The sequence below is a fragment of the Amblyomma mixtum genome, chromosome 1, assembly GCF_055824585.1.
Source record: "Amblyomma mixtum isolate Tamu chromosome 1, ASM5582458v1, whole genome shotgun sequence".
NCBI lineage: Eukaryota > Metazoa > Arthropoda > Arachnida > Ixodida > Ixodidae > Amblyomma > Amblyomma mixtum.
In genome coordinates this window covers 30,566,747-30,590,991 of record NC_143012.1, presented here as the reverse complement: position 1 = coordinate 30,590,991, position 24,245 = coordinate 30,566,747, and the positions used below count along the sequence as shown (strand labels likewise).

The 24,245-nt window shown below is 47.3% G+C and overlaps 1 protein-coding gene across 7 annotated transcripts; it reads left to right on the top strand.

The window, feature by feature from the left end:
• Nucleotides 1–109: 109 nt before the first annotated feature.
• Nucleotides 110–23,842, top strand: LOC149365945 (uncharacterized). Of its 7 annotated transcripts, none has more exons than XM_089547408.1 (12): nt 110–419; nt 6,311–6,408; nt 8,213–8,355; nt 12,086–12,255; nt 13,832–13,945; nt 15,105–15,405; nt 16,870–17,091; nt 17,398–17,735; nt 18,588–18,823; nt 19,912–20,066; nt 20,456–20,848; nt 21,785–23,842. In XM_089547408.1, the coding sequence occupies exons 1-12, from the start codon at nt 337–339 to the stop codon at nt 23,153–23,155; spliced, it is 3,624 nt and encodes a 1,207-aa protein (XP_089403534.1). In that variant the 5' UTR covers nt 110–336; the 3' UTR covers nt 23,156–23,842. The 7 variants fall into 7 exon arrangements, with proteins under 7 accessions (XP_089403534.1, XP_089403538.1, XP_089403528.1 ...); XM_089547412.1 differs by having other exon boundaries at nt 6,308–6,408; nt 12,089–12,255; XM_089547402.1 differs by having other exon boundaries at nt 6,308–6,408.
• The last annotated feature ends 403 nt before the right edge of the window (nt 23,843–24,245 follow it).

Here is a 24,245-nt window from a genome sequence, read left to right as displayed (position 1 = left end):
ATATTTTATAAATAGCTTCATGTAAAAATTCAGTACGATAGTTGGCATTTTTTGTGTCTGCCAAGACGCTAGTGACGTTTTGTTGCGTCGGTGAGGTGACTCCTCCGAGAGCCAATGGGAGCGTCCCAGCGCTTGTTGCTGACGTCGGCCGGCGGGCTTCTTCACGGACGATGACGTTGCGGTCAAATGTGGTGTGTCGTTTGCGAGACGCAGTGTTTTCCCACTTCTGCAGGGATATGTTCGCGATTAGCGCTAACACTTCGACATCACTCTGAAAATCCCCCATAACAAGATCTGCAGTGTGGCGCAGCACATCCGAGAGCCGGCCGCGCGTAGATGGCCCTTGAAAGTGTGTTTGCAAAAGCTCTCCCTAAGGTTGGGCATGCAAACAAAGACACACAGAATGGAGAAATGGAAAGGTCGGGTAACCTACATATTGAAACGCGACTTCTTTATTAGCGCTAATTGTCTTCCCCCGCAAAAGTACGGCCGATGGCTAAACTGTGCTCTCGAATTGATTTCCCGAAGTGCGGAACCCAACCACCAAGGTAATGGGGGCCACGTCGATAATGGCTGCCGCATCCGGGCTTAGGCCTGACTGCGGTCGCCTCTTCACTTGGGTGCTGGGCGATCTCTTTCGCTTCACTTGTGCATGGTCTAGTCCTAGCGTTCAGGGCCTGTAACTCTGACCGAGAGATTTCCTTGCTTCGTTTTTTCTGTCGCTCTGTAACCTCGTGCTGCTTTCATGACTGGGCGACCCCTTTGTGCGGGGCGGCCTGCCGTATGTTAACTGCTGTTGATGCCTCGTGTGCCTGTCCGCCCTGAACGCTCCAGTGTTGTCTCGTTCGTTGCCTTAGGCCCGAGCCGTTTCGTTGTAAAAAGAGCAGATTTTGCCACTATGGTGTTGTGCGTATCTGTAGTTTATTGCCGGACCTTTGCGAAGTGTTTAGCACGCTGCGTTTACTGTGCAGGGCGGACGCGCTAGTCGGCCATGTTGAGCAATTCTCGGGCCAGATTTTGGCCAGCTGTTGTATCGCACTTGTGAAAAGTGCCCGTGTTTCTGTGCGCGGCCCGAGACCATTGTTTCATTATGTATGCAGTCTGCAGCGATTGCTGATTAACGAGGCGCTTTTCTCTTAAATCGCCGTTTCCGTCAGCGACTCTCTATTTCGCTCCGCTCGTATTTCACGCTGGCTTAACTGTGATTACAGCAGTTGCAGTGACTGACCAGCTAATTTTTCCTTCGGGTCGAGGTTCAGCTAATCGGTGCAAGTTTCAGGGACCGTGTATTTTAGTCGCAGCGCTTGAGTGCTCAAAAAATATGTTACGAGGGGGGAGGTCGAGGTGTAAAAATAGCCTTACGTAGCGGTTAGCCTTGAGGGCAGAACGAAAACTTTGCGGGATATCTCGTATTCGGCCCAGTCGCTGATAACGAAGGGAAGAAATTATGACCTCACTGCTTGAAGCAAAACAGCAACAACAAAAAAAATGGCGCGATCTTTTTTGGCAGTCGCGTCACGGTGCTCGAGGTCACATGCGTGGTCACGTGCCCATGAAGAATGACAGCTGGCTGAAAGTGAGGACCGAGCCGATAGTGAAAGTGGACGGAGCAGCCGGTGTGAAAGAGCCAGACCTGGTCTTGCTTGCATAGCGACTGGCACGTTTATTTGTAGACTTAAATTTTTGGCCTCTGTGGAAGAGGCTCTCTCGGTCACGTGCTAGGATAGTTTCAGTTTTGCTTCTGAAGAGCCCCCCTCCACTCCCCCCCCCCCCCCCTCTTTCCCGATGAATCATGAGAATCAACATAATATATGCAAAATTGTAGGCTTCTTCCAGGCGGATCCAGAACTGTGATTTTTTTTTTTAAATGATAGGCGGCCTGTAAGTGTGTTCTAGTAAAGACAGAGCAGTGCTAGACTTCTTGTAAGCAAAAAGTAAGGACAGCCATGCACAGTAGAATGCTCAAGGGACGAAATTTCATTTTCTTTGGCAAATTTTCTGCAAAGACAATGCACATTGTTTTCTAATCTAGTTCCAGTATTATACCCTGCAAATTTAATTCAGATGGGGAGTATACAAGCCTGACTTTGTAGTTTGGTATTGCAGGTTTCTGCATTAACTAACGAGGAAATATGCCGAAAATGCTTGAATATTCAAGCAAGCACAAACACGCAATATGACGAGAGCACAGTTCAGCCATCGCCCAGTACTTCACTGCTGACAGCTGTATGCTGTGTGGCGGAACTGCTTGTGGCAACTCTTTGTTCTGTCGGCATTGAAATTGTGTCCGAGATCACGCCAACACCTGTGATCTTGGTTGAGAGTCTTGCCCAGCTTGTCTGAAGCTGGATGTGTTTATATATCTTACCTTCTCTCGCAGTGTTTTATTGTGAACGGTAGGCGTGAGTTTTTCGTTAGCCTCAAGAATCCTGATTAAGGCTCTTTTGAGCCAGCAGGTTTTTGGAAACCTACGTTCCTTGAGCATAGTTTCGGCCAGTCTGTGTTAGTCACTTGGTGGTTTTTAAATCCCGCGTGCTAAATAGCGATCTATCTTGATTGCCAACTGTGTGTTAGCATTAAGGCTCAATAAACGTGTCGTTTTAATTAAAGCTAGGACGTGGTGTGGCATAATGCTCCGAAAAAATTGTAAGCAAATAACTAGGAAAAATGTTTGTGATTGAGGATTTAATGAAACTGACAGGAACGAGAAGCCTTCTGTTGCTTGAGATTGTAAAGAGCAAATTTTACCAAATCTGTGATAAAAAAAAACTGATCAAAGTGAATGCAGAGTTAATCGTAAGCAAAGACAAAATTTTCTGGAGAAATTTAAGAAAATATTTTTTTTCGTGCCAGAGTTTTGAAATAGTTTTAGCTGCCTCAAGTTTCGTTATTATATGGAATTCTGGTATGCGGTTGTTTCTGCGTTTTAGTGCCAGCAAAATGTGACTGCCGCAACCAATATAACATAGTCTGATGCTTGTTCTCGGCATATTGGCGACTTGCATCTTGCCTCGCATGATGAGCTACGTAGACCTTGCGTCTTAAGTGCTAGCTTTCGAACCTTCTCAATAACGTGTGCTAGCTCTCTCCTCGTATGCTTTAGTACGGTCCGGTTTGTGGAGTTTACTCTCCCCAAGCATCGCGTTGACTGTGAGGGATTCCATAGTTGGAGGCAGTTCTGGGCTAATTTCGATCACCTCGAGGTTCTTTAAAGAAGCACTGAGGAGATCATCTAGTCATTGTTCTCAGTAAACACTGATTCTTTGTCTTTTTCAATATAAGTTGACGTTCGTCTGGCAGCAAAAAGACTTATTTGCGTGAAAATTGAATTTTAAAAAATCTCCCTACCTGCCGATTAAAACTCGTGACGTCCTTACCAAAAAGATGCGCTGCTGCCGTTTTGACAGTGTAGCGTTCGGGATACGTGCCAAGAAATTAAGTAACAATGGACACATTTTACGTGACAAATTGGCCAGTGGTGGTGACGCCTGTATTTATTTTTTTTTCTTTTCGAGCTTATAAAAACTCTGGTTTGAGTGAGGATGGTTGCTGCGATTAGAACATAGTACCCTATCAATGGACACCAATTTGTGCTGTTTCCCTTTAACATGTGCTGACATCGCACAGCACACAGGTTTTTTTTTTATTTCGCCTCCATTAAAATATGGCTGCCGCTGCCAGATTTTGATTCTGTGACATCACAAAATCTCAGATTCTTGTGTCCGCTTTTTACAGTTCTAAACTCAACATGGGTTCGGGAAGAAAAAGGGGTGGTAAGAGAGTGAGTTTGCAATTTTTTGGAAAATACTTAAGCTTGAAAAAGAAAGTTGCGCCGTGCTGCAACTATGCATTGCTGCTCTTTGTTCTGAAGCTCTGATGAGCTGTAATAGTTCCTTGACTTGTCACTGCTTTTTCTGAAGAGCATACAACAAGTTGTCGTGAGGAAATTTTCAGTTCTAAGATTTTCTGTTGTGGTGGTAGCTGTATATGCTACACTATCAAAGGTCACCGTTGAAGCCTTCTAACGTTTGCTGCCTGCACGATGTCTGGCTTTAGTGATCAGCTCAGATGATGCTTGGTAAAAAAAAAAAAAGGAATGCTGACCTTAATGAGCTGTGTTAATGTGCTCGATTTCAAGGGAACAATAGCTATGTTCACAGCTGGGCTCATATTGGATCAGTGAATGCTACGTGTACCTCGCTGCTTGCTTGAACTAAAGCATTCTACTGGCAGCTACACCAAGCTAAAAAAAATTTAAATAAATGACACTGAATACTAGGTTTTCCGCTCTTGAATAAATTTGAAAATATCTGCATGTAGCACAGGCTCCACAAGGCACAGTGTGTTTTTCACACAGCATAGTTTTATTCCTCTTATTGTCTGTTGTTCATCAAGAATCGAAGATTTTGCGTTTTACTTTGACGTGAGCCCAAAGCTGCTGCAAATTTAGAGATGCGAATAAAGCTTAACTCAAAGCAGGGGGCAGTAATAATAAAAAAAAAAAAACTTTTTTTTTCTGACACGCCCTTGAAGAGAGACTGCCTGCAAGCGTGTATGTTGCATAATAGGTGACCTTTAAAGCAAGAACATGTATGTAGCACAATCTTTTAATGCTCTTTTTTTTGCATTCGATATCCTCAAAGGGCATAGCTGTTTCTGGTGCTGCGTGGCTAGTGTGGGAATGGAGATGATTGATTGCTTCTGTGGAGCCCAAGTCTGAACTTGGGTCTGCATTTACATGGTGTCACATTCTGATAGCTACTGGCTGCCTAAAGATTTTTTACGTCTTCTTTTAAACACACACCTTTCACACTTTCACACAAAAATGAACACCTCCAATTGCGAATTCTCTAAAAAAAAGTGGACGTAAAACATGGCAAGCCAAAGTTTCAGAATTGAAATGGCTCGGGGTAAGCGTACCGCAGCTTTTGAGAGATGCAGCAAGAAAGATTCTGCTTTACCACGTTGTTGTTTTGCTGCACTCTTGAAGCCAGTGGGTATGGTCATGACGGTGCACATAAAAGTTCAACCATTAACTATAAGACTGCTTTTGAAAACTGCTTTTGTTGCATGAAGACCCGGGTTCAGTTTCGGCCGTGGTGGCCGCGATTTGATGGAGGCATAACAAAAAAGGTTCCCGTGTACTGTGCGATGTCAGTGCGTGTTTTAAGAACCCCAGGTTGTCTAAATTAATCCAGGGCCCTCCACTATGGCATCCCTCACGATGTTAAACCCCACAATTTACAGTCGATCTAGACAGGGATGTTTTGACGGTTTGTTAATTCCTAAAAATTTGCTTATTATATTTTTCAGTCTTGTGCAATAAGTGATGCTCTTTAGTTTAACATGGTAGGATGATTCACTCGCCATTTCTACATTTGCTTTTCTGAATGGCTGATGCAGCTCATAACATCAGCTTTGCTGCACGCATATTTTGTGTCGTATTGTAGCTTCTCTTCTGCAGGACAAAAAGGGATGTACAGTCTTTGTCAAAAGTTTAGAGCCCAGGGGGTTCACTTCCAAGCTTTATATTGGGACTCCAGGAGCATTCATGGAAGCCCTACCTATTGCAGGAAGCAGTACCAGAAATGTACTCATGTCCAGGAAATTTGGAGCACTGGAGATCCATTAAGAACGACACAGTATGGCTCAAAAGAAAACCCCCTGGGCTCCAAACTTTTGACAGAGGCTGTACATCGATACTGGTTATTTGAGAATGGGAACTTGGTTTCCATTAATCTAAGATTAACTAGGAGATCTTCACACACAAACGCAAATGAAAGGCAGGGATATGCACAAGCACCGAATTTGTGGCTACATGTATTTGAATGTACAGGGACGTGCTTGTCACCCTGTCCTACAAAATACAAAGAAACGAGAGTGCCAAGAGTGACGGGCAGAGATGCTTGAGATACGTTATCTGCGTTATCTCTCTTGTGCGTAAGAATTCTCACGTTTGTGGAATGTCGCTGAAGCCCCGCTTACTCAAGTTACGGGCTGGTGTAGCGTAACAATTCTGAAACCAGTTGCATTCTGTTTTCTAATATCCCACCATTCGTGATTGGCTGAAGCGATGCCACGCCCCCTGCTATCAGTGGGCGTGGGCAGGGCTCGGAGTCACTTCAGCCCAGCACAAAAGGTGGAAAACTGGAAAATGGGATTGAATTGCTTTCAGAGTTAGTATAATATGCGAACCCTGCATTGTTTCTTTTTTTTTTCAGTGCTGGTCAAGCATAACAGAGTATCATGAAAGATACCTTCTTGTGTTCCAGTTTTTGGCTGACATCCGGTGCACATGTTGTTTCAGCAGCGTTCGTGCAGATCCCGATGATGACGTTCCAGCAGCTGATCTTGAAGAGGGAGAAATCGTCGATTCTGGCCAGGAGGACAGCGATGACCAGAAACCCGGTGCGTTTTTCGTAGAGGGTCGCACTGCTGAAATGCAAATTACCGTTTATGCTCATTCTTGTAGCGAGACAACTAGACCTCCAGGTTTATGCCACCTACATAAGTTGCCGACTTCTGATTCTTTGTGGGTTGATTGAAAGGAGTAGGGACACCAAATTTTTTAATGCATGCATTTTTTTTCTTTTGAGTGATGGGCTGGACAATATGTACATGAGTCATGACGTGGAGCTCACCGCCAGTTGAATAATTTATGATGGCTGTGACGTCACAGACAATCTGAGGTCACATGAGGCATGCAAAAACTTCAATATAATCACTGCTTCTTCTTTTTTTTTATCATTCCAACTCTACGGCAGGCTTGCATAAAAGTTTGTGTGAATTGAATCGAAGAAAACAGCGGCCATAATGCAGTTTTTGTATGCCTTACGTAACCACCCGAACACGTCTTTTATGTTGCAGCCATCGTTTGGCTGTTGAAACCGAAACCAAAACAGCATGAGTGTAAAGAAATTGAATTATAAATTATTTACTGCTTGTCAGCAGAATCCATCTGGCTGTATGTTTTCTGTGCTGTGCATCATTCAAAGAGAGGAAAACAACTAAAATTTGGTGTTGCTACTCCTTTGATAGCAAAGTGTCTGCTGGCATTATCCTTACTGGCAAATATGCAGGCTACCTTATCTTTTCCCCGAAAACAAAGTTCTTATTCTGTTCTTTTGGTGGCAGTAACAATGCATGAGGCACTTGAATCTCCTCAAGACATGCTCAGACGTACCGTTGACGCTTATGGCCGTATTGGCTTCCACTCGGGACCACTATTAGCCGTGCATGTGGCATTCTGGGTAGATGAGTCATTAACTAAAGGACGCTTGTCCTTAATAAAAAATCCTAGAGGCCCGTGTGCTGTGCGATGTCAGTGCACGTTAAAGAACCCCAGGTGGTCGAAATTTCCGCAGCCCTCCACTACGGCGTCCCTCATAGCCTGAGTTGCTTCGGGACGTTAAACGCCAGTAAACCTAAACCTAAACCTTAATAAAATCTTATAGGTGGGCGTTTTTTTACCCTCTTGATGTGCGGCAGCAAAAGATGCTTTCGTTCCCGAGAAATGTGTCTCCGCGCCATTTCCTTTCTGTCATGTCCAACCTATTAGCCCCTGTGAAAGTTAAAGATGGAATACCTTTACCCGCAACACGAATTAAGACTGGCAATTTTGGCGATGCTGTGGAGTGTCGCATGCCCGCTTTGTTTAGTTTCCCGATCTTTCATTTTTATCTTCACCTCTTCTGTGCTATACTCCCGGCCGCGGCGGTCGAATTTCGGTGAAGGTGAAATTCTAGAGGCCCGTGTGCTGTGCGATGTCAGTGCACGTTAAAGAACCCCAGGAGGCTGAAATTTCCGGAGCCCTTCACTACGGCGTCCCTCATCACCTGAGTCGCTTTGGGACGTTAAACCCCAATAAACCAACCAAACCAAGCTTCTGTGCTATACATGTATGTTAGGAGTAGCGGTTGGAAGAGTTGACTTAAGACTTAGGCACGTATTCACTTTCTTTTTTCCCCGCCATCTTGTGCAACAATAAATCGCGCGTGGCATCGCTGCAGTGTACTTCCAGTAGTGCGACGACTGTTGTGCATTGTTTCCTCTTTTCTGGCTTGTAATAAGAACTCCGTTTTCAGTGTGAAGTACCTTCTTTGTCGGTAAAAAAAGTTTAATGCACTAATGTAGGTCAGCTAGTGTGTTGACTTTTTTACTGACAAAGAAAGCGGTTTTGACGATTCACGACACGCTCGCTACCATTGCGCAGTTGGCGGAGGAAAGCCGTCTGGTCCCCTGCTCAAGGGTCCGCCGCTGCCTCCCCAGGAGTCGCTGCGGCCACAGTTCACCAAGCTGGAGAAGCGGAAGCGCAAGAAGCGCAAGAAGGACGAACCGGGCGGTCCCGAGCCCAAGGTGAGAACCCGGTTCCCCCCGCCAGTTCTCCGCTGTGGAATACACACTTGCACTTGCACGCAAAGTGGCTAAACGAATAAGTTGGGGTTGAAAGAAAGTTATCTGCCTCACTTTTTACCGCAGTTTGTTTTAGTTTATGGTTAAAGAATGCAGCGTGAAAAGACAAGGACAAACGAAGAAGTGGACAGTGGCCAAAGCTGGAGACCAGTGCGTTAGCACCCCTTCAATTTTACTTTTAGACAAGGAGTTGAGTTTTCTAGGTCTGCTATAATTGACTTTTGTTCTTTAGAATTTTTGACATGTTCTGTAGAACCTTTTAACTTTTTCGTAGACTCTGTATGGCTTTCAGCATTTGACACAGCTTTCGCGTAGTGTTCCTTTTTGTTGTGTTGTCTCTTTGACTCTGCTTTGCTTCGAATTTTACACAGTTTTGCGGTATTGTTTTGTTTTGGCTTCTGTTCTCTGTTTCTGCCAATTGCCTCACGATGAGTGGACAGCAATAGACGATAATTCATTCTTTTGTTACTTGTTTATTTTGGCTCTTCCTAGTCATTTAGTCATGCAGTTTTTAGGTACCGGGGTGACGTTGCGTTGCCTCGATGTGCTGTTTCTTCCATGTTGTGTGCAATAATGTGCATCAGTGTTAGATAGATTTCCCACGCCTTTATCTGGTCACATGGGTCTTGGATGGCATTATAAAACCTGCTCGTTTCTTTGAATAAATGTGTTGGTAGTCAGCGCCAGTCCTGTCCACTTCTTCGTTTGTCCTTGTCTTTTCGCGCTGCATTCTTTAACCATGATCACTGACCAACAAGCCCAAACAGTCACTTTAGTTGTGTTAGTTTTGCCATTTTTTGTTTTGTTTTTGCAATTTGGAGAGTGGTTCTAGGAAAAAGCAGCGCACTAGCACAAACACAAGGGAAGAAGGGACGAGACGCAGTGCTGTCTAACAAGTGATCGTTTTATTCAGAGCGCCTCTGTTTCAGTACAAGTAGCCACATCTGATAAAACACTGGAAAACAAGACAATGAAATCTACGATGGTACAAGAAACCCTCGTGTTCTTTTTTTGATAAGGCGATGGATGGAGTGCTAACGCATGCCGGACCTAGCTTCGCAATCTCTCGCAATCTTCAGTGTTTAGCTGCCTCTCTTATGTTTATTTTTCTTGGTTGCAGTGAAGAAAAATGGTGCTCCTGTGACCTGAGTGTCGGTCTTACTCTAACCGTTGCTCAGCGCATTTATTGACGGGGGTGAAATTGTGGAGGAGGGGGTCACTTATCTACTGTGAGAAATTTTCGGCGGGAAAACTGTACTGTATTTAAATGGCGTGAAAAAGACGACAGCTGAGACAAGCACAGCAATACGAGCGCTGGCTTTCAGCTGAAGGTTTATTACCAGGGACGACATTTGTAGACTGTCCCGCAAAACGAAACAGATACGCACGTGTTGTTGTGCTTGTCTGTCTTCGTCTCTTTCGCGCTGTTCAAGGGGGATAGCAACCAACTCGCCCAGCTTTCTGTTCTTCTAAAACTGCACTGGTCGCACTGTTTCGACAAAAAAAAAAAAAAAACATGAAAGAAATGCATTGTGCAGATAGAAAAAAATCAAATCGCAAATCTTGAAACACGCATCTTGCAAGGGACAAAAAAAGGAAATATTTTGTAGAAGTGTGATGAAGGTGTTTACATTTACTATTGCTGCGTAAGTTGCTGGTCAGGCGCCTGCAGCTGGAAAGTGGCCTCTTAAGCTTCAGGCCGTGTGTACTGTTTGAACTGACAGTATCCGCCATTTCCTTGCGATTTCAGGACGACGATTACGAGGGTCATTATTACTGTGACGTAAGTTGTTGTACCGGCTAGTGCTAGGCTGGGGAAATAGAAAATGCATGTGCTTAGCTTGTGAACTTTGTTACACAAACGTGACTGAACAGAAGTGTACAAAACTGCTGTTTCTTTTTTTTTTCTTTTGTCGTGCAATCTTAGGATGATGATGACACAGACCTTTATTACTTCAGCGTAAGTTATTTTTCCAGCAACTGCTGTGCTGGGGAAAAAAATGTGCTTGTGCGCTTGGCTTCTGAGCTTCTGGGAGTGAATAGAAGGTATATGCAAAAATAACTGCCCCCTTTTTTTTTCTCTCTCTTTTGCAAACTTAGGACGAGGATGACAGAGATTGTTATTACAGTGACGTAAGTTATTGTACCAGCAAGCACGCTGTGCTAGAACGACATGCTTGGGGCTAGCGCCTTTATGAACATGAAACAGGGAGTGTATACTTTTTCTTGCGATTCTAGGTTGATGACAACGAAGACTGTTATTACCACACAGTAAGTTGTTGTAGTGATTGATGTGCTGGAAAGCTGCGTATGAGCTCATTTTCAGAGCTTTATAGTGCACTTTCTGTTTTGAACTGAAACGTGCCTGGTTTGTTTTCGGCGACTCTAGGACGACAGTGATGAAGATCATTGTTACTCCGACGTAAGTTTTTGCTCCAGCAAACGCTGTGCTGGGAAGACGTATGTATGTGCGTGAGCTTGGAGAACTGGCCTAATTGTGTAAAGGCTCTGGGTATCTGCTCTTGCATCACCTGCGGAAACTTCTACCTCGGAAACTTGTGCCTAGCTGTTTGACAGATGCACGCAATTTCTATTCGCTTCTTGGAAACTGCTTTAAAATTGCGGAAGGGTTGTATGACTGCGTATCTGTCTTAAGATCCCTGCATTAACAAAAGTTTCAACCAGTAAGAGCTTCCAGACAGGAAACGAGGTATTTTGTTAGTGAATGGAAAGCAGTCTTAACCCATTTTAAGAGGAGAGCCTTTTGCTTGACTGTGACTAAGTAAGATGCAAGGTGTTAGCAAAACCTTAGTGCTCATTCGTTCGGAAAACATGCAATGCATATGGTCATAAGCACGTCCTTGACCTGATGGCACCCGGCAGTTAGATGACCTATGACAGAGAGCAATATTTGCTCATGGCTTTTGCAGAGCCATTGTATGACTATGACATGTTTCTATGACATGCTTAGGAGCCACGGTGTCTTAGCATATTTCATTGTTTTATGTGGTGTCAAGATGTGACTGAACACCTGATTTATGCTTGACCACCACTTATTGGATTAACTAGGAGGGCAGCAGTACAAGTTTGTTTAACATCCGTCAGGCAATAGTATAAGGCTGTTTAGGAAACTCTGCCATACCTTGCAATGCTGTCTATGGATGACTGCTCCCTTTTTTAGAGCTTTACTGTTTCTTTTGCATTGAGTGGGTAACTTTATTATTGCAAGTGAGATGTGCTGCCTTCATTGTCATATACTATAAGAACAAAGTGTCGCTTAATATGATGGTAAACATTGGTTGTTATTGCGTAAAATGTCTGATATTGTCATTTCACCAATCTCAGAAGAGAGAACAGGAAGTGGACGTGGAAGAGCCCCAATCGTGCGTGTAAAAATGATATAGACGTCATACTATGTGGTCACTTTGGCATCTTGCAGGATGAGGAGGTCCTTGGAAAGGTCTCCTTGTCATATTGGACTGTTGTCTATGGCTTGGAGCTAAGGGAACCCCACACACACACACCACGTATGTGGGGAGGGGCTTGGTGTTTGTTGGCTTAGAGCGAACGTCACAGTGGTGAACTAAAGCTCTGTGGAGAGTGTGCCTTCCAGCATTTCTTTAGCACATGTGAATCTTCCTAAATGAGGTGCACCACCCCTTGGCTTTTGCAGCAGAAGCGGTATGTAGACCATGACCGCATGGTGGATGACACCGTGTGGTTTTCGCCGGACTCGGGCGGCGGGCCGTCCCGTGGGCCGCCTATGCACCATGGACACCACGGCGGCTCCGCGACTCCTAGAGACTTTGGGTCTCCAGGGCCTTACGACGACAACTATATTCAGTGAGTATGCCATGCTCTGTAATGTAGGGCCACTGACTAGTTCAGAGAGCATCACTTGCTTCCTGAAAAAGACTGTTTGAGAAAAGTAAGCCTGAAGTGCCATTGAAATGCACTTCAGTAGAGCTGCGTTGCGGAGCGTTGAAGAGAAAGTGTTGATTACAAGCTCTCCCTTGGTCTAGTGATCGGCTTATAAGGGGTGAGATGCTTGGGAAATGGGCCTTTGACCTCACCTTATGTAGAACAAAAGGGCCACAATAGGCTGTACTGCACAAAGTGGATTTCGGTCCCATGTGGATAGATTTGCCATTGATGGAGGGGTGCGGTTACCAAAGCCCATTTTCCAAGCATTTCACCCCAAAAGAGCCGAGCGCCAGGCCAGAGGAAATCTGTCAATTAGAAAACCGGTATGCGCCCAGCGACATGGGGGATCAGCCCCAGAAACTACGGAATGCAAGGCAGATGCTCTATTTATTACAAGGCCACTGCGTCAGTTCTAAAAGATGGCTTCCCCTAACAACAGGGCATTTTTCCAGAACGAGCTGGCTCATCTCCTAGCTGCTCCATTTAGACAAATGCATCCATGGAGTCGGTGTGCACTGCGTTGCGTTGACTCTTGCTTACTTGTGCCAGTCATATTTTGTGTTTCTAATAGAAAGCTTGCATTGGTTTTCAGTGCCCGTCGGAGGTTATTCTTTGATTTTCTGTTCATAACGGAGGGGGAATTCCCCTTCAAATGGCAGCTTCTCTTCTAGCAGTCTTCTGTCAGGTCATTAGTATTTCCAGTTCTGAACTTTTTGCTCAGCTCGAAAGTGGTTCAAAGCCGTGCCCCGAAATCGTTTGCAAGGTATTAAGCTTAAAAAGAAAGCTAGAATAGTTACTAGAGGAAAAGGCTGTGTTGTTGAGGTTAAGGGATGAGGCCTGCAATCTTGTACATATTTAAAGCACTCCATTGATGGAGTGTGTTACAAGGCGCTTGAAGATTGCTGATGTGCTGATGTATTAGACCTGCTTTTAGCCAATAGCAACACAGGCCATGCTGAAGAAGAAAAGGAAATGGCCTTTACTGACCCCCCCCCCTTTATTGTTTGGGCCGTAAAATCTCGTGCCCATTTTTGGATGTACCCACCTAAGTAATTCTTTCACGCCCTAACAACTTTTAGTTGCACTCAATATGTATTGTATTAGCACCACATCGATTGGTGGCATTTTATCAGAACCAGCTGAGCTTGATGTAAAGCCAGGTTTCTTGAGCCTGAATCGATTATAGAAACTGGCATTCTTGTTATTAGCTGCACAATTTCGGTGAAATAGAAGTAATGTAGACACGTGACTTCTTATTTCACCAAAATTATGCGGCTAATAACAACAAATGCTTGGATATCAAAGAAAAAAATATACAAGCACTGCAAGTTTTCTGCTTCAGCACTTGAAGGCACTAATTTGAAATAGCCACTGCTCTTTTTTTTTGCCAAGTCTCAAAACATGTATTCTTATTTAAAATTGCTATTTAGGCTCGTATTTTTGACCTGCCTAACTTGATGCCCCGTTTGTTCGCCGTTGTTCTTCTCCTTTATAGCATGGCTCTGCTTGACGACCAGTTGGAGTTTGAGCGTTTGTGTGCCTCCCGAAGGGTGCTGCTTGAGGAAATGCTAGACGATGGCCTACTAATACACATACACCCGTGCGATGTGTAAGCCTGAGCGTCTTACCTAACACAGAGTGGGAGTATGCTGCACGCGGTGGGAAGAGGCGTTCCTTGCATGAGCTGATCACTAGATTGCGGGCATGGTGGTCGAGCACCTTGCATGGGCTGATCGGGGTGCAATATAATGCCATGGTTGTGTTTCACCATTATTTGTGGGTTTGAAAAGGTGGTGGTGACTGGGAGACGGAATCGTGTCCAAGGAGAATTACAAGGCAACAACGCAAGTGATGCATGTAGTCTTGTGCGGTTTGCACTCTTAGTTCTAGTGCAAAAGCATTATTAGTCCCATTACGAGAAAAGCCGGCGGTGTGTGTTCGTGTGTGTATTTGAAAGATGGTACAGAAAATCCAAGCAATGGCAAGAAAGATAGGGTACGTCATCAAGCAGCCGTATGGCTCGCACAGCAAGCCGAGCACCAGTTGCAGGCCATGCATGGTGATGTGCCCAGAGGTCCCTTCGGACAGGTGCATGAGGCTGCAGGGTTTTGGCTGGGCACTTCCTCCTCCTCTCTTCATGGTTTAATGTTCTGATTTGCCTAATGGAACATTTACAGTGCCTGCACAAGAAGTTGCTTTCTTTTGTTTAACAAAAGCCCTGTGCTGTGTTCCTTTCCTTGTTAATGCTGTGCTAGCTTGCGTTAGCAGCAACGCGGTAGAAATGAATAGCTGTAATGTTCGTGCATAATACTGTTCTTTAGATGTCAATATGGTTTGACCAGCATTGGTTGCAGCATTGCATGTGATAGCAGCAGGGTAATTGTGGCATGTGTTTTTGGCAGCGTCTTGTGCATACTAAGCACTGTTTATTACATTAGCCATGGTTTCGGAAGCACGAACTTGAATATGTAGGAGAGCTTTGCTAACGTTGAAGGCTAACGATGCAGCTCCTGTGTCGATGAGACAGATCCTTGTTGCACCAGTGCCTGCAATGAGCTTGTACTGAGCTTAGAGACCGTGATTGTACGAGTGCGAAGCTGATGCGAAATGAGCCTTCAGCGACAAGACTCGCAGCACACCTTAATTGCCATCTGCACTTCATATCACTCATTAGATGGGATGTGAAAAGTTCTGTGCACTAAAACTGCTGGGAATGAGGTTCCATTTGCGGCCAGCTAACTGTGGGGCTGCCTGGTTTTCCCTCCCAGGTCTCCGCGGGGAGGAGGTTGTGACTCCCCTGATGGCAGTGGGGGTCCCGAGGGTCACCAGGATGGCATGGGGGGTGGCGGCCCGCCGCCCCACGGCGGTGGGTTCCGGGGCGGTCGTGGGGGCGGTCGCGGAAAGCCCCCCTTCATGATGGACTCGCGGCGACTAGGGCCTCCAAAGAAGAAGAAAAAGAAGAATAAGATAATGCCCGGTGGCCGGGGTGGTGGTGGCAAGCGCGGTGGCGGGGACGGGCCCCCCAAGCGCTCTGTCTGCAAGTTCTACCTGGACTCCAAGTGTGTCAAGGTGAGAACTGCTAGTTGAGGATGTTGGTTCTCTGTCTAACTTGCACTGTTCACTTTTGCAGTGTTGTGTCAGGTTGCATGTCGTGTGTGTGCATGACTAGTCTGGTGAAGACTCGCCTGCTGAGTTCTTCACGTGGTGCCATGGGCGCCAAGTGGACGCACCAAACCTCCATATTTTTTTTTTTTTTTCAGTTTGCTTTCAGCGCAAAGAAATAGGGGACGAGAATAGGAACACAACTGGGGGCCCTACTTAGGCTCATTTTAATGGCTGAAGGACGGGGAATACATAGGTAGCGTGCCGCATTGGGGACAGAACTTGGGAAAAGGCCCCCTGCCATGAAAGCACCAACTGGAAGGGGCTGTTCTGTTACAAAAACCCAACAGTAAAGACTGTAGGAAGTGAGTGGAATGACATTTTCAAACCTGTGAAATGGTAACTTGGGCAGACAAGAAGCAACACAGTCATCTAAAAGGGAAAAGGAGTGACGAAAACGGACAAATGGAAGAATGCACATGTCTTCTCTCCTCTTCAGTACGTCCGTTTCTTTTTTTTTGCATCACTTCTGTAGTCGTGGGAAATCGACTAGGCGAACTTCATGCGCTGATGAACTTAAGTGGAAAATGCTGTTGTGTTCCTGTCCTCGTCCCCTTCATTTTGCGCTCGTTAAGTTTTCTGGTATGACCTATCACCTAGTCTTATACCCGTGCCACACGGACAGATTTAATTCCATTAAGTGCTTACTGCTTTAAGTTTTAATGGCATTCGTGCGGTGCCACACGAATAAATTTAATGGCATTAGCCTTACTGCCATTCGCGACCTACTGAGTTCGCCACAACTCATTCACCCGTGCAATGTGTACTCTCGTTCCCATTCCACACGCAGGAAAGCATGCAGCTTTGTCAGTTACAACTGCCTAGCCCACTATAAAATGCTTAATTCTTAACTTTCAGCCAGATGAGGCACCTAAACCGCATTTTCGCTGGTACTCTCGACTGGTACTCTCGACTTATGTGCTGACATGCGAGTTTATGGCTACTTTTTCGACTTGTAAAGCAGGAGCAGCCGTATTTTCTGGAAAATCGTTATTACATTCCATTTGAACATCATTCCCGATATATTCTGCTCATTAGGAATGTTTATATTCAGGTGAAACTTTTGACTACCTTGCAAGCATTATCGTCATCGTCACTTTCGATAATGGCATTAAAAGTGGACGTGTAGCACCAACTCCGAAAATAATGGCATTAACAAACTTAAGGCCTTAAGCATTTACTGCCATGTCTTGTGCGCGTGTGGCACGGGTATTAGCTTACACAGCTGCAAGTTCGTGCAGGCAAGAAAAGCAGCCGTGTAGGTTGGTTGTGTGCTGTGGGAGTCGTGGGGCTAGTGACTGTGAAAATTGCATCCGGTGGCTTGTGCTCGTCTTCCGCCACCCTCACCCTTGGCTGGGCGCTCGCGTGCAGGGAGCGGACTGCCCCTTCTCGCACGACGTCCCGCAGCCGCGCAAGGCGGACCTGTGCAAGTTCTACCTGGGTGGCTACTGTGCCCGCGGGGAGCACTGCTCCTTCATGCACCAGGACTTCCCCTGCAAGTTCTTCCACACAGGCGCCAAGTGCTACGCGGACACAGCCTGCCGCTTCTCCCACCAGCCCCTGACGGACGAGACGAGGCGCCTCCTCAGCAGGGTCAGTGTCCTCTCCTCCCCGAACTAGGTGGTTGCGTGCTGGCCAAAGCACGGAAATGGCACAATTCGTTGGCTGCATGGCATACTTGGAGGGAGAGGTGAAGATATTTCAGCCTGCTTCCTGCAAGTGTTGTCGTGAAAACTTGTGGAGCTTGTTGTCTCGTGTCTCATGTTGTTCCTTTGTGTGTGTACGTCATCCTCACCAAAGGCACGTATAACCGCGTTGAAGTGTTGACGCTGGACTGGCGCCCTGCCTTTTTGATTTCTAGTCCTTAGGAGTGCTCCGCCCCTGTTCTCACCCCCGCAGTATCTGGACAACCACCGAGACCGCGGTGAGGACGACAACCCCCCCATGGGGCCCGGTGGTCCCGAGCCCCTGGACCGACCCGATGGCCCTGATGACGACCGGGGCATGAGCAAGCCACCCTGCGATGGTGGCCCCCCACCACCAGGGAAGCGGCCGTCCCTCCTGGGCTCGCCCCCGCGGCACGTGAAGGAGGCGGCCGAGACGTGGCGCATGCAGTTCCTGGGAGGGGGACCACACGTGCGGGGCGGACCAGGGGGCGCAGGCTTCGGTCCCCCCCAGGGTCCACCCATGATGAGCCCACCCAGGGGAGGTCACCCCATGCAGGGATTCTCGCCGAGGCAAGAGAAGTTTGCCACTTTGATTTGCACAGTAGTATCTACGTTCTTTTTGTGTGTGTGTGTATGTGCGTGCGTGTGTATGTGTGTGTGTGTGTGTGTGTTGGGGGGGGGGTGCTTTGGCGGTAAACACCGCTTGTGTTGGTGTAGTATGGTGTCTGCTGGCCAATGAGAATATCAAGGTGTTCCTCAGTGTTGGCGCTCTCGATAAATTTTCATGTAATTTTTCTCGCAAAGTTCTGTTTTGGGCATAGAATCCACTAGTTCATTCATGTGCCTTCGATAGCTGGTGAGAAAAAGAAAAGCAGACACTTTACTTCACATGCGGATACCGTATACCTTTTCAAGTGTAGTGGTGGGTTGAGGGCCAGCTATTGCTCAAAACAGTGAAGGCTCATAACAGTGATGCCAGAGTGTTGAAGTCATGCTTCCTTTCACCAGTGAGATGTGTTACATCTTATGCGCACAGGGATTCTTTGCTGGAGCAGCGCACACCTGTCCAGGTTTTTTTTCTTGGAGGGGAGGGGGGGGGGGGGTTGTATTCGTGAAAGCTACTAATACAACATCAAATTTTTCTATGACTTTGTCCTGTTTGAATGGGAATATCTGGTGTGAAGGGTACGTGGACAAAAAGCATGCATGGTGCATCAAAGGAACACAAATTCTATGTTGTGTGTGTGTGTGTTATCTTAATTTAGTGCTGGAAGTGCAGTAAAATGGAGGAGGGCTGCCAGTTCTAAATTCCATGCTTATTCCATGCTTATTCTATGCTTATTCATGTCTTTCTCGTGGTGTTGTGTCTTGCCACTGCTGTTTCCATCAGCCAGACAAGAGCTGTCTTTGCACAAAATGCAGGCCCACTTTCTACATGGACACCCTGTCGCAGAGTCCCGTGAGAGGCTCGGTGCCCCCGCCGGGTGCCAGCCCACCTCACATGACAGGACCATCGGCTATGCACTGCCTGGATGAAGGCTTTGCTGGGCCTGGAATGGCTGGCCCCATGGGACGCCCCTTGCCTCACGGCCAAATGGGCGGGTTCGGGTCTCCAAACATATCCTCGCCACCTCTGCAGGACCAGGGTCCGAGCTGTGGTGAGTGGGTTTCGAGGCTTCTTACCCACAGCCCACCAACCAAGCATTGTCTAGAAGTGATCCACGCTTTGAGCCCTCGTAAGGAGTGGGAAGGGTGCACCTAGGAAGCCATGATGAGTCTCTCCATGAGGATTAGCATTGCATTCTAACAATGCAAGTTGTAAATCACTGCTAATTGCACTGGGACTACAGAAGGCCTTTGTTGGGATGAACTTGAAGGGACCATGAGAATTTTTTGTGTTATTAAAAGTGTCCCCAAAAGGGTATGTAAAACGTGCAAAATGCATCCTAATATCTGACACGGGAACAATGAATGAAATCACTTTGCAGTGAGAATATGAGAACATTTTTGCTGCTTTGCGTGAAGTGAGCTGAAGAGAGAGGGCATGAAGCTTGCAGGCTTGTGCAGTTGAAAACAGCGTTGGTCTTTTTTTTTTCTCATCCTTTCTTTCTTTAGTGCCATTTCTTTCTTCTGCAGTGACCTCTGTTTTCTTCCTCAAATGTGCCCAGCTTGCTGGTCATGCATAACAGCCTCTGATGTCACACAGTTGTCTTCGCCTAGCTCGCTTCTTTCACAGTCTGGTCGTTACCACCTCCATGGGCACGTGCACCATGTAGTACCGATATCTGTACTATGAAAACACGTGACGCCGTGTCAGTTGAACAGATGCTTAGTATAAGGCTGGTAGCCTTTGCTTTTAGTGTTCCTATTAATGGTGCTGTTTCTGAGCACATTGTTTTATCGTGCACTGATTTCAGTGATAACGGTAGAAATTTAAATCAGATGGCTTCTTGTTACTAGGTTAAGAGTGCACGGATGGATTTCCTTTTAGCTGCATTCACAGTGAATTGTAAGAGAGAGAAGCATTGTAATGCTAACGGTGGTCACACTTCTGATATCCTTGATCATGTGTTTGTGTGCAGTGATCCTAACAAATGCATGATCTTTGTGTAGTCCTCATCCAGTGCTTGTGAGCTAGGAGCGCCCCCGATGATAGGAGCTTACCGGTTGTAGGAACAGCTAAAGTGCATTGAGTGCTGAAAGTGTCTGTAAAATGTTGATCCCTTCACTGCTCCATTTTCCCCAGGTCCTGGTTTTGTTCCTGACGGTGGTATGTCGCCACTTGGGATCTTCTTCGATCCTGGCCAGGATCATCCGATGAGCCCGCCACCCCAGCAGCAGCAGCAGCAGTCCATTCCCGGTCTCAGCTTGCTTGGTGCACTCTCACCGCCACAGAACCAGGTAAGCTTGTTAACCTAAAGTTTGTTAACCTAAAGTTTGTTAACCTAAAGTTTGTTTGGTTTGGTTGCACTTGCTGCACCAGTTTAACGGGCATGGCAATTTCGTGCTTGTTTTTCTAGGGCTGCTTTTCTAAAGCTGCTTTTCTAGGGCTGTTCTTTCGAGAAAGGAAAAAGCAGACAGGGGACAACTGTTCCTTGCGTCAGGATTGCCAACATGATCAGTCAGGTCGAGTCATGCGGGCAGCAGAATGTTCAGTGCTTCAAGTGTGAACACCGCATTCGTTACAGCCAGCACTGTGGTTTTCATAACTTCCCCACCAGGAATGGTAGCTCCCGCTCGTACTTGAACTTGCCCCTTTCACACTCTAGAAACTTTTCCATTGCTTTCAGGCTGCAGCACCGACTCAGATTCCGGCGAACGAGAGTGGTTCCGATGAGCCTCGTCAGTCGCCACAGCATGCCGCGCACCACGATGAAGCGGACACAAGCGACGACTCGTCTCACGCGGTCACCGACAAGAAGGTGCTTCCACCAAACCTTCCGCGGCGGCAGCGGGAGCTCTTCATGAGGATCCAGCAGCAGCAGCGGGCGGCCGCCGCCTCTGCATCCGCCGAGGTATCCATTCCAGGCGGCGCGAGTCCTACGGCAGCTGCCGACAAGCCAGAAAACCCTGTCCCGGTCAAGCCTGAGCCTAAGAGCATTGCCGGCCTGGGCAACAGTGAGAGCAGCGACGATGACGAGGACTATGATGATGATCAGCTGCTGAAGAGGCTCCAGCAGACGGTGAGCACCTCTACATTTTAGTTCGTTTTTGTTGTCTTTCTTTAAACACTTTTTGTGTTTAGGTGTTCTCAAAAGCATAATAATGAAAGTTTCTACAGTACTCTGTGTGGTCTGCGAACGCAGGTGTAAGACAGTGGAGCATTTAAAAAAATGATGAGGCAATGTTCCAAGGAAGAAATCCAGGCTACTTCTTACCATACTAAGGACAAGGCACTAGGTAAAGGAGCTCGTATCAAAAAGTTCAAGCCTTGTGCCATCTAATGCAGCAAGCAGATCATGGTGTCCTTGGATCGTGTGTTTCCACAAAAAGGTGCTTTTCTTCGTCAATTTTTTTTTAGGTGTTTCAGTGAGTTTCTGCTGCACATAGAGTAGGAATTGCTTTAGCTTTGTACCCAAATCTGTGCAGATTAATGGATTTCGTGCATATTTTTAACATAGTGGTGTCTAAATATATGCTTTCTTAGCCATAACAACATAGCCTAAAAACTCTGGCCGCTGCTTGGCTTTGTGTACTTGCCCAGGACCACAGCAGTCCAGCATTCAGTATGGCAGCATTTGCGAGTGAGGTCTTCCTAGAAACATCTGTCGGACCATTTCAGTTAATTTTGAAAAAAAAAAAAAAAAAAGGGAGTGGGGTTGCGTTTTGGTTTGAATACTTGGCGTTTCCAGTTTGTTTTTTTCGCTCTTTGCTTTTGTTGCACCTCTGCTAGTTAGTGTCCACTTTTGCCAAAGGCGTGAAATAGGATTGACAGTGCTTGATGAGTATACAAATTGGGGATTTGTGAGCCCTGAAAAAAGGCCTCTTGTGTGGGTATTTCGTATGGGGAGAAGCAGAAACGTAAGCAATGCGCAGTGGTTGTTTGGGACTAGAATGGTATAGAAAAAAAAATATAAAGTGAGCACAACGTGGAATGACAGTGAGACTTCCCTTTCCAGCCTGTGGAAACGACAGCTGCACCTCCGACCAACGTCCTCGGCAGCAGCTGCGCAACCACAGCGCCGTCCGCTGTTCAGCCTTCCTCAGTTACATTGCCTTCCGTCGGAGCCGTGGACATTGCCAAGGTGTTGGACAGTATCCGACAGCAGACGCCCAGCCAGCCACAGACCAACTTCTGGAAGCAGCTCTTCTCCGGCGTGACTGCCGCCACTGCTGCTGTTGCATCAGCGGCCGAGCCAACGCCCGCGTCATTTCCCTCAATTCCAGCGCCCAGCCGAGACCCAAGGCGGGCAAGGGCGGACGCCCAGCTTGGCAAACCGGCAACAGAGTCGCCGCCATCGTCGCGGGACCCGCGGCTTAGGGACAAGCCCCCACCTGTTCCAAAAGTCACGGAGGTGGCCTTTGTCGAGTCCAAGGATGGAGACGTGCCTTACCGACTCACGTCGATCCTCAGGGCGCTTCCAAACTACGACGACGTTGTGCGTGGTGGTGTCATCCCAGAGTCGAAGCTCAAGAGCGACCCACGCCTTGCCAAGTATGTGGGCCAAAAGTTGCCGGAAGCTGTGCCACCACCTGTGGAAGTGGCGCCACCGCCACCGCCCCCACCTCCGGCGATGCACTCCTTGCCCGCCGTGGCCATTTTGCCAAAGCCACCCACTGTGAGCAGGAGGGACCCGAGAATGGCTCGCCATCTTGAACATCCGCAGCAACCGGCATTAGAGAACAAACTGCCACTCATTGCAGAGCCACCAAAGGTCACACCGTCTCCACTAGCCGAAGTCGTTCCCAAGGCCGACCCTAGGAAAGCTGCCGCTCTTGCCGCTAACGGAAGCACGGTGGTCCCGCGAATGGACCCGCGCCTCGCGAGGCGGCTTGACCAGCAGCAGAAGATGGCTGGGCCCGGGGAAACGCCGGCCTCAGTGAAGCCCAGAGATTTGGAAGGCCCGATGGATGTGGATGTGGAGAAATCGCAGCAGCCGGAGGCAAAGCCAGCCATCAAGCGAGACCCGAGGCAGAGGATGAGGGGTGCCGCACGATCCAAGGTGAGCGCCGACGGAGCGGGTCGCAAGAACCGCATGGACTACGCGTCGCCTCTCAGCACGTACGAGAGCGAGGAAGACAGGCCCAGTGGCTACAGCAGCTACCAGCGGAGACCTCAGCCACGACTGCCCGTCCTCCCCGTTGACGTGCCGACGCCTGCCATGCCTCCACCGCCAGCGCCAGCGCCCCCAGCTATGCACGACCTGATGCCCGCCATGCCTCCTCCGGGTGTCATCTCCGACGACCTCTTGTTTGACGCCGACCAAGCCATGAAGTCGTTGAAGGACGTGTTCAAGACAAAGGACCCGACGGCCTCGCCCTTCTGCTGATGATGGTGTGGGGCAGCCTCTCTGTAAATAGGATGCCTGAGGAGCTGTTCCGGGCCGTTTGGGACAGGACCCTTTGTGTGTGACGTGTCGTGTGACAACGGCGCACTGTACATAACCAAAACGTGAGAAGGGAAACTGAGGGCATTGTGCCAAAGAGCACTGCTTAATGCAGGCATTGCCAGCAGACCCAGGGCAGTGTAGCTGAGCACAACCAAAGCAATAGCTTGCCATGCATGGACACTGTTGGCAGAGGCGTGCAAGTGCGGACTGAGCACCCCTGTACATAAGGACTCCAGTCTTAACGAAAGGCCAAACGCTTACAGTTTGCACCGCACCGTGCAGAACTGCCAGTGCCTTTGTGGCTTCTTCCTCCTGGCCTGTCTTATTGTGCGTGTGTAATGACCTGTCTCCCACTCTCTTGCCCGGTGTAGGTGGTGTTTTGTAGCAAGGTCGACATGATCCTGTGTATGGGGGGCAAAAGAGTAAATGGATTATTGCACAGTAATCAATTTTTGTGCGCTTTGCTTCGAAGCAGTCGTAGAAGACAACTCACTGGACTGCATAAGCCATTGATTTTATTGCCGCTCGAGGTGCACATTACATTTCTTTGTTCTTACTGGACTGGTGGAACAGAAATAAACGACTTTAACATTGTCGTTGCAAGACCAGCACGACACTCAAAATACACATCCCGTTTTATTCATTTTTTCTCATTTGCAGGCATGGTGAAGGAGACCAGACAGCGCTGTACTTATCACTCTAGTAACTGGCATATTTTTGCTTAGTTATGTACTAAGGATGCCTCATTTACAGCCCACCACACAACGCTGCCAGCTACTATTTCATTAAGCACTGCTATCTACTGAATGCATGGTTCCTTTGAACATTCATGATAGAAACCTCTACCATCAGATGGAGGAACTACAGCCACTGTTTGATACATTGAGAACTGGATCTTTTTGTTGAGAGGCACTCAAAGTGTCTTGGAGATGAAAGAGGTAATTCAGCACCTTCGATGCCCAAAGGTACAATCATGGACAAAAGTTCATCGATGCAGGTTTGTGGAAAAATTTCTGTGCAGTCAGACAAA